Consider the following 8571-nt stretch of genomic DNA (forward strand, 5'->3'; position numbering starts at 1 on the left):
GGAATAAGTCTACCAGCTCACTTCACCAAGGCCACAGCACCTAGAGGCATTGCTTGCTGCTTGGCAGAGGGAAATGTGGATTTTGGATCATGAGTAAATGTGGTATATGGGTTATTAGGGAGTGTGGTGGTATTTTCAAAGATGCCTATGCTCCAGTGGAAGTCAGCTAGAGTTAGATGCCAAATTCATTTACACGCTTTTGAAATTCTCACCCTAAGACTAAGATCTTTCAGAGCTAACTTCTGTTGCTCCATCAAGAGGTACAAGACCAGATTTCAGTTGTTGTCATTTTAAATAAGTTACCAATAAATAGCTTTGCTCTTGAACAACAAAGTGGATTTGTGGTGATGATTTGCATCCCAATGAGGATTTTGCTTATTGCTATCTGCCTGAGGAATTGGCTATGCTGTGTGTCTGTTTTTCCCATGTAGGTATGTTGGGAAAGAGTATAAAGAAGAAAAGGGGCTTCTTAATCATTTCATTGATGTAGAGCGACAAATGACTGCCCAGTACTACGTGACAGAATTCAACAAAAGGCTGTATGAGCAAAAGATCCCAACACAGATCTTTTACATCCCCTCTGCAGTACTCCTGGTAAGAAATCCTGAACTGAAATCAACTGAAGCAGGGAACTTACAGAAGCCAGCAGGAAATGATCAGAGAATGTTTCTCCTGTAGAACAGTGGGTAGAGAGAAAGGTATAAAATTAGGAAAGTTACAAGATCTCTGCAGAACAATAATTATTATAAGCCACTTGTGTCCCATACACAGTGGATATGTAAACACAGCATTTTGGAGCAAATGGAAGTGAGCCTCCTGGCTAAGGGTAGACCGCCGCTTCGTAGGCTTCAGAGTCTGAGCTCAAGCCGTAACTTCAAAGCACTGTCTAAACAGCTGTTTTTAGAACAGTTGTATGATCCTCGCTAGGCCAAGTCTGTCGACCCAGAGAGGCTCGCTCGTTCACACTCCGAAACGCTGGGTAGAGGTCCCCTAAGAGGCAAATGCCATTACCTGGTAAACAAGTTTGATTATTTAAAGATGAAAAAACATCTAACATACAAGCACAGATTCTCACTAAAGGGTGCAATGGATGCACCTGTAAAAGTATGTATGTCCTGCCGGGCCACCAAACCCATACCTTTACGTGTGTAACTTGGGCAGGGAAGGGTTCAGTTAACCAGCTGGTAGGTGTAGTTGCCCAACTTGTGTTAGCACCTAACCAGTTTGTGCACAGAAATATGAGGGCTCATGTTTGCCTGCAGGTGCACGTACTATTTTAGTAGCTGCACCTTTAGTATGCTTCTTTAAAATTTAGCCTATACTTCTAATGGTGCTCTCGGAACTACCAGAATTTGGGTAAAATTCTGCTCCATTTATTCACTTAAATTGGCTCATTGATTTAAGTGGGACTGCTCAGCACTGGTGCCAGAATGGGGGGCAGGGAGCCGTGGCTCTCCCCACTTATAAAAGGACCATGCCCCCCACTTTTTAACAAAGGAAACATGTGCTGAGGGGAAAAAATGCAGTCCCCATGTTTAGAACTAAAGTTGCCTGTTTGTTTGTACTATAATTAAATATTATAATGTGGCTACATTTTGTATTGTGGTTATTTATGTTACAGTTGTATTCTGCAGGTTATTTAAATAGTATTTTAATTCCTCTGCCACTTTGTCCTTGGCCCACCCGCTTCGATGAAGGTTCCAGTGGCCTTGCTACTCAGATGAGCCAGGCAAGAAGGGTGTGGCCCTGAGATTGTCAATTCCTTGAGACAGGAACTTGTTTTTTCATTTGATCATTAAAATAATCATAAATAATAATTACTAATCGTAACAATGTTGCTGGAAATAACGGTTACAATAATGTGGGCCAGATCCTCAGGTCCAGTCAGTCCCCATTCAGTGCAGCCTGAGGGTTACCCTAATTTGCATTGATTTGTAATGGCACCCAAGGAGCAGATGGGGATCACCAGGTTGCATTACATCCAGACTTGCCCCCAAGACACTGTCCTTACCGAGAGGGATGGGAGGGGATGGCCTAGAGTCAACATAGCTGGCCATAAGCCATGTGGGGAGTCCTCCGTTCCAGGGAAATCTGCAGCTACCCTGAGACAGTGGCTTTCTGGCCCTCTTGCATCACCTGAATGGTGCACCGGGTCCAGAGCATTAGCCAACATCTATCCCTCTATTTTTTATAAATCTAGTTTACATATTTAACTACATTCTATTAGATTCCTGCATTTCAAATACAAATAGCCAAGTAGACTATTATACACAGTATCTATGTCCTCTATGTCTTTGTCCCTGCATGTGTGGAATATAATTTACTGCTCTGTTGTTCACGTATATGCTATAATGCAATATGCAAATGACCTTGGATCAAAGAGCTTTGCTTTACTGCTTTTGCTAAGTATGCTGTCATTGGTGCTGCTTTACACTGGAGCACTGGTTAGCAAGGCCTAATGCAGTTTTAGCATGAATACATTCAAGCGCTTGAATATGTAGACATAACTACGTCCGCCAACCACAGACCATGTAAAAGATGAACGGCTGCTGGTTGTTGGTCTGCCATCTTCTCATCTCCTTCTCCCACTTTTTATACTGACTTTCTTGCAATATATTTTTCATTTGCTTTACAAGGAAGATACCGATAGAACTTGTTGATCCCCGTGTCTAGTCTCACCAGGCTGAATTAACGTTTCCAGAGCTGATACTTTCTTCTCTCTCGCTAGATGTGAGCTCTGCTTCCAGATGTGTTGTGATGGGACCAAACAAATGGATGGCACAGTGTGGGGGCTCTTTACATCCTTTTAGTGCAGTGGAAAAAAGTAATAGTGCAAATAAGAATTCAGATAGCTGAGCTATAGGACTTCTCACTGTTTTCATCTCTACTAGGATTATTTTAACCTGTTAACATTCTGTTTTCTTTCAGATATTAGAAGGCAAATCTATAAAAAGATGTGTGAGTGTGGAGCCCTATATTCTGGGAGAATTTGTGAAACTATCTAATAACACAAAAGTAGTAAAAACAGAGTACAAAGCCACAGAGTATGGCTTGGCCTTTGGCCATTTCTCCCATGAGTTTTCCCATGGCACAGATGTGGTTGTCGATTTGCAAGGTTTGTATGATGGCTGGTTCTGTTTGTTGTATGTCCTTCCCATTTTCCAGCAGTGTGTGCTGTACAAAGAACAAAACCATTTACAGTGTCACTAAGACAAGGGGAGGCATAGAGAGGACTCAGACTCACATTGTGTAAGAAAATAGGCCATAATTTTTGGCATGTGAAATAAATAACACCTGGCGGCTCAAAGAGACCCTCTCTTTCTTCGTGATGTGAGAGAAACTGTAATCATGTTCCTGGGCCAGATCCTAGTGTGATGCAACCTTGTGTCACTCCACCCATGTGAAAGCTAAACTAAAGCTAACAGAAATGGACCCCTGAGGGGCTTCCCTGCAAAGGGGGCTCCTCAGGTAACACCGAGACAGTGTAGCAGTTCCCATGCCACCCTTCTCCTTCCCTGTGACTGGCAAGCCCCAAAATGGCTGAAAGCATTCATCCCCTCTTTAGCTTCACAGGCTCTCCTGGGTTAGAGCTGATGACCTGACCTTCCAAGCTGTTGACTCAAGTACCCTCCTCCCTTAGCAGGGTAAAGCCAAAAACAAGATGCTATTGGGACCTAATGTCATCTTGTGAATGTGTTCTTACCTGCATATCAGTACAGATGTTAAGGGCCTTATTCTGCTCTCACTTACCCTGGGGTAAATCAGGAGTAACTCCACTGACATCAGCAGAATTCCACCTATGTAAAATTGATCAGACTTGGGGTGGGTGGGGCTTAATTACAGAACACAATGAAGTGAAGGGACTATTGTATGTCATTTTATATTCAGATGTATTCTTTATTCTACAGGTTGGGTGACTGGTAATGGAAAAGGCCTCATCTACCTCACAGACCCCCAGATTCATTCTCTTAATGGGAAAGATGTTTCACACTCCACCAACTTTGGAGAGAAAGGAATTTATTATTTCTTCAATAATCAACACGTGGAGTGCAATGAAATCTGCCATCATCTTTCTTTAACGAGGCCTTCGGTAGCAGAACCTAACTAGCTTTGTGCAAAGACAGCCTGACAGGTGCTGACACGGGACCTGATCCCTCACACATTTATATACATTAATAACTCTGCTTGTTAGAGCAGAGCCATAGAAGTAAAATTACTTCTATTCCTAAGTGTTGGAAGGATCTGGGTCATTGTTCCAGGTTGGTAACACCACGTTACTGAATACAGCTTGTTGTGGAAATTAACAAAACCACATAAAAGTATATTCAAGGAACATCAAGGGTATAACAAACCCACAAGAGCCAGCAATATTGTGAGCTCACACTAGAACTTTGTCCTTATAATGATCAGTCTCATCTAGAAATCACAGCACCAGAAGGAGATACGATGGTACAACCTTTACTCAGGGCTTGACTTCAGTGTGGGTTTTGGCTGAGAAAGGACAGTGGGATTTGTAACCCCTGCTGCTATTAGGAGATACTATCCTAAGGAAGAGGGTGTAGTCAGGATCTGGTATAGTTATTTCAGGTATTTGGGTTTACTTGTATTTATGATTTTCAGAGACTTTTTTCAGTGTTGACATGCTGTGTTACTAAAACAAAAAGTGATAAAAACTTAGCTTCTTTTTTTCAGACCTGAGTGTGTAATTTCTTGCTTACATTGTAAAATGGCAGTTTTAACTGTGCTAGCCACAGAGCAAACCTTGCAGCCCTTATACAGGCAAAACTGCTGTTGAAGCCAAAGGAAGCCGTGCCTGAGGACAGATGGATGGACTTGCTCACAGCTGTGTTTAATGTGCCCACAGGACACTTTCCTATCAGCCTGGCAGTTCTCTCTTAAAAACAAAACAAAACTCCCACTGATGTCTCTAATGGAACTCTGGCTGCCACAAATCTAAAGGCCAGTCTTGCAACCCGTATTCATACAAGTAGTCCCGCTGAAGTGAAGGGAGCTATTTGCCTTTAACAAGTATACTCAAGTACAGTTATAAACTAAGGGACTGTCTATGCAGAGAATTAGTGTGTAGTAAGCTGGAATGTACATCTGCGATGCACCAGCCGACCGTGCACTAACTGATTGCGTAGATCCTGCAGTCGCTGCTGTGAAACTTGTACTGAACTTGTAGCATGTGGTAGTAGGATCCACGCAGTCAGTTAGTGAAAGGTAGGCTAGTTGAACTGTAGATTTACTCCTCAGGTTGCTGCATACTAACTCTCCATAGAGACAAGCCATAAGTAATGGCAAGTTGGTCTGTAAGAACATTGTTTTTGCTTTTTTTGGCTGTCGACTGGATGTGGGTAGGTTTAGGGCATTCCCTGCTGCCCTACACATGTGGAGGAACATTCTGCTCTGACTTACACTAGCTTTATGTGGTGTAACTGCTCCCGAGAGGCGGTGGTGGAGGAAGGTGGAACCTTGGCTGAGCTGGCACAGGGGGATGTGATTTGCTGCTGGTACCAAGGAGGACCCAGGAGAAATTGTTTGTTTCTCTGAGGGGTGTCTCTGGCTAGGTCTACACTATGAGCTAGGGATGTGATTCCATGTCCACGCGGATGTACTCATGCTAGCTCTCATCTGAGCTGCCGTGTTAATCAGAGGGAGTTGGCCGCAAAAGCACAGACAGCAGCAGCACACGCGAGCAGCCCCAAATACGTACCCACAGGGTTCAGGTGGTTTGTACTCAGGGCAGCTAGCACCGCGGTGCTGCCTATGCTCTTCATAGAATCACAGAGCCATAGGGATAGACAGGACCGCAAGGGCCAACTAGTCTAACCCCCTGCCAGGATGCAGGACTTGGGTCTAAATCATCCAAGACTCATGGCTATCCAGCCTCTTCTTGAAAACCTCCAGGGAAGGAGCTTCCACAACTTCCCGAAGCAGTTTGTTCCATTGTCCTATTGTTGTTGCAGTTAGGAAGTTTTTCCTGAGATCTTATCTAAATCTGCTATGTTGTAGTTTGAACCCATTGTCTCTTGCCCTGCCCTTTCTGGCTAGAGAGAACAATTTTTCTCCATCTTTTTATGGCAGCCTTTCAAGTATTTGAAGACTGCTATCATGTCCCCCACCCCTTAATCTCCACTTTTCCAAACTAAACTTACCCAGTTCCTTCAGCCTTTGCTCATATGGCTGGCATTCCATCCCTTTGATCATCTTCGTTGCTCACCTATGGATCCTTCCCAGTTTCTCTACATCCTTTCTATACAGTGGTGACCAAAATTGGACACAGGACTCTAGATGAGGCCTAACCAGCACTGAGTAGAGCAGTACTATCACCTCATACAATGCCTCTGTTAATGCAGCCCAAAATTGCATTTGCTTTTTTGGCAACAGCATTTCATTGTTGACTCATGTTGAGGTTGTGATCCATCACGACTTCCAGATCCTTCTCAGCAGTGCCGCTGTCAAGCTAGTTATCCCCCATTCTGTATTTGTGCATTTGTTTTTTCTTCCCTAAGTGTAGCACCTTACCTTTTGTCTTTGTTGAATTTTGTTGAAATGTTGAATTTATCTTTGTTGGAAGCGTTGTGGCTACACTACTGTTCTTAGTGTCCTAACTCAGATGAGAGCTAGCACTCCTATGGATATGTGAGCTGGGAATCACGCCCCCTAGCGCATAGCGTCAACATAGCCACAGAATAACAATGTCTCCTGGGGACTGCAGCTTACACAATTTTCAGGGCAGTGCCTAAAGTCACATTCTATACCCATGTGCTCATCTAGCATGAACTTATTCTCTGACACTTTGCACTCTTTTGTCACTGATGGTGTAAGAGCCTGTCATCTGTAGCTCATGTCATCTGGAAGTGCCTTCCTGTACATCACAAGCCCACGAAAGCGTATGCTCAAATAAATTTGTTAGTCTCTAAGGTGCCACAAGTACGCCTGTTCTTTCTACTTAACTCCTAGCTGTTTTCAAATCCACCCTGAAAGGATCTCTTTTCTCCCTTGGTCTACATCTGTAACTTCCCTTTTTCTTCTGTTTTCATTTCTAACATGTCTCTTGATTTAACTCTATAAAGAATGAGGATGCCAAACTCCCTACTTGCTCAATGTATCTATGCAGCCCATGATATATTAGGATTTCTGCAGAATATAAGAATATCATATAAATATTAAGTTTCTGCTCCTCATGGTTGTGAAAATAAACTTTCCAATGTACAGTGACCCTGTGCACTAGCCTAGATAAACCTGAAACACCAACTCAAAGAAAGTTGTGAACGGTCCTAATTCCGAGCAGTATGATGTTAACTCTGAACTGTAATGATGCTGGAAGAAACACATTTGTGGATAACTAAGGCTTGCTATTGCACACATTATTTGCACATATGTTTTCTGCAGTCATGCATGCAAATTAGATAATTCCATGTACAAATGATTAAATAAACAAATGGCAGACACAGGGACAGTCCTAAAAGTATCCTGCAGAATTTTCCCACTGACTGATGCTGAATGCACTAGCAATTTTACTAGCTACGTGTTTGATCCATCTCCAATTAATGCCAATGGAAAAATTTGCGTGGACTCCAAAGACTTGTCATAGCCTCTGAAAGTTTAATTATGACATGGTCATATTCTTGTTCATCCTTTGTACAATCATTATCATCAGCGGGAGCTCTGTTGTTGACTCAGGATCGATTCCTGTCCCTGATTTTGTGACCCTGACTCACAGACCATTATATAAAACTGTAATTCTCCACCGAATGGGTTTGATGCCTTTCATTTTGGGGTTTCTTCAGTCAACATAAATTATGCGACTGAAGCAGAAATGTCTGGTGATATTCTAGGGTTCAGGAGATGTAATTTCACACTAACTCCCTCAACAGCCAGTGTCGCTTACCCTGCTGTTCTGCCCCCTGAAAATACTTAATTTAATTCAAGCCACAATCCAAGGACATTTCTTGGAGCTTTTACATGTTTGCTGGGTGTGCTGGGGACATGTTTTAGTATTGCATGTACATGCAGCTGCTGCTTTGAACATTTCCTCTATTTCATTCATTTTTATCTGCACTTTTGTTATTGTTCATGGTTCTCTAGTATACTCCAAGAATCCCTGATTTTTAACACTCCGCAGTCTTTGAATGTCCTGTGGTATGTGTGCTGTCCGCAGGCTTCAATAGTGCTTACCCTGGGTAGAGGCAGCTGCCGCTTTTTACTTTTTATGAAACAATCTTTTGTTTTTTTTAGACCAAAGCTTGTAATTCATGGACATGACCTTCTTGGACTTTTGTGAGTTACCACCTGGAGAATTGGAAAGTAGCAAATGCAGTTATGTCATTCCCTTCTCAGAAACTCACTGGGGATGTATTCAAGGGGCAGAGAATGTCAGGCTTTATCTGCATTAGATTTCTTGTAGGGCTTCTCTTCACTGCAACAGATAGCTCGAGTTAGTACACTCAAGTTCCTGCACTCGAGCTAGCCTTCAGAACAGCACGGGAGTTACACGGAGTGGTTGGATTAGCAGCAGAGACTGATGAGTTGTAACTCGAGCTGTTATATCCCCACTGTGTGTCT

General features: G+C 42.9%; 1 protein-coding gene across 3 annotated transcripts in view; it reads left to right on the forward strand.

The window, feature by feature from the left end:
- Positions 1 to 6926, forward strand: part of ALPK1 (alpha kinase 1) — an 83485-nt gene extending 76559 nt beyond the window's left edge. For all 3 annotated transcript variants that reach the window (XM_048847247.2, XM_048847246.2, XM_075127579.1), the window contains 3 exons: positions 432 to 594; positions 2929 to 3115; positions 3909 to 6926. In XM_048847247.2, coding sequence (XP_048703204.2) covers positions 432 to 594; positions 2929 to 3115; positions 3909 to 4108 — 550 coding nt within the window. In that variant the 3' untranslated portion in view covers positions 4109 to 6926. The remainder of the gene's footprint in view (positions 1 to 431; positions 595 to 2928; positions 3116 to 3908) is intronic.
- Positions 6927 to 8571: the final 1645 nt, after the last annotated feature.

The sequence above is a fragment of the Caretta caretta genome, chromosome 4 (assembly GCF_965140235.1).
Source record: "Caretta caretta isolate rCarCar2 chromosome 4, rCarCar1.hap1, whole genome shotgun sequence".
NCBI classification, from domain to species: domain Eukaryota; kingdom Metazoa; phylum Chordata; order Testudines; family Cheloniidae; genus Caretta; species Caretta caretta.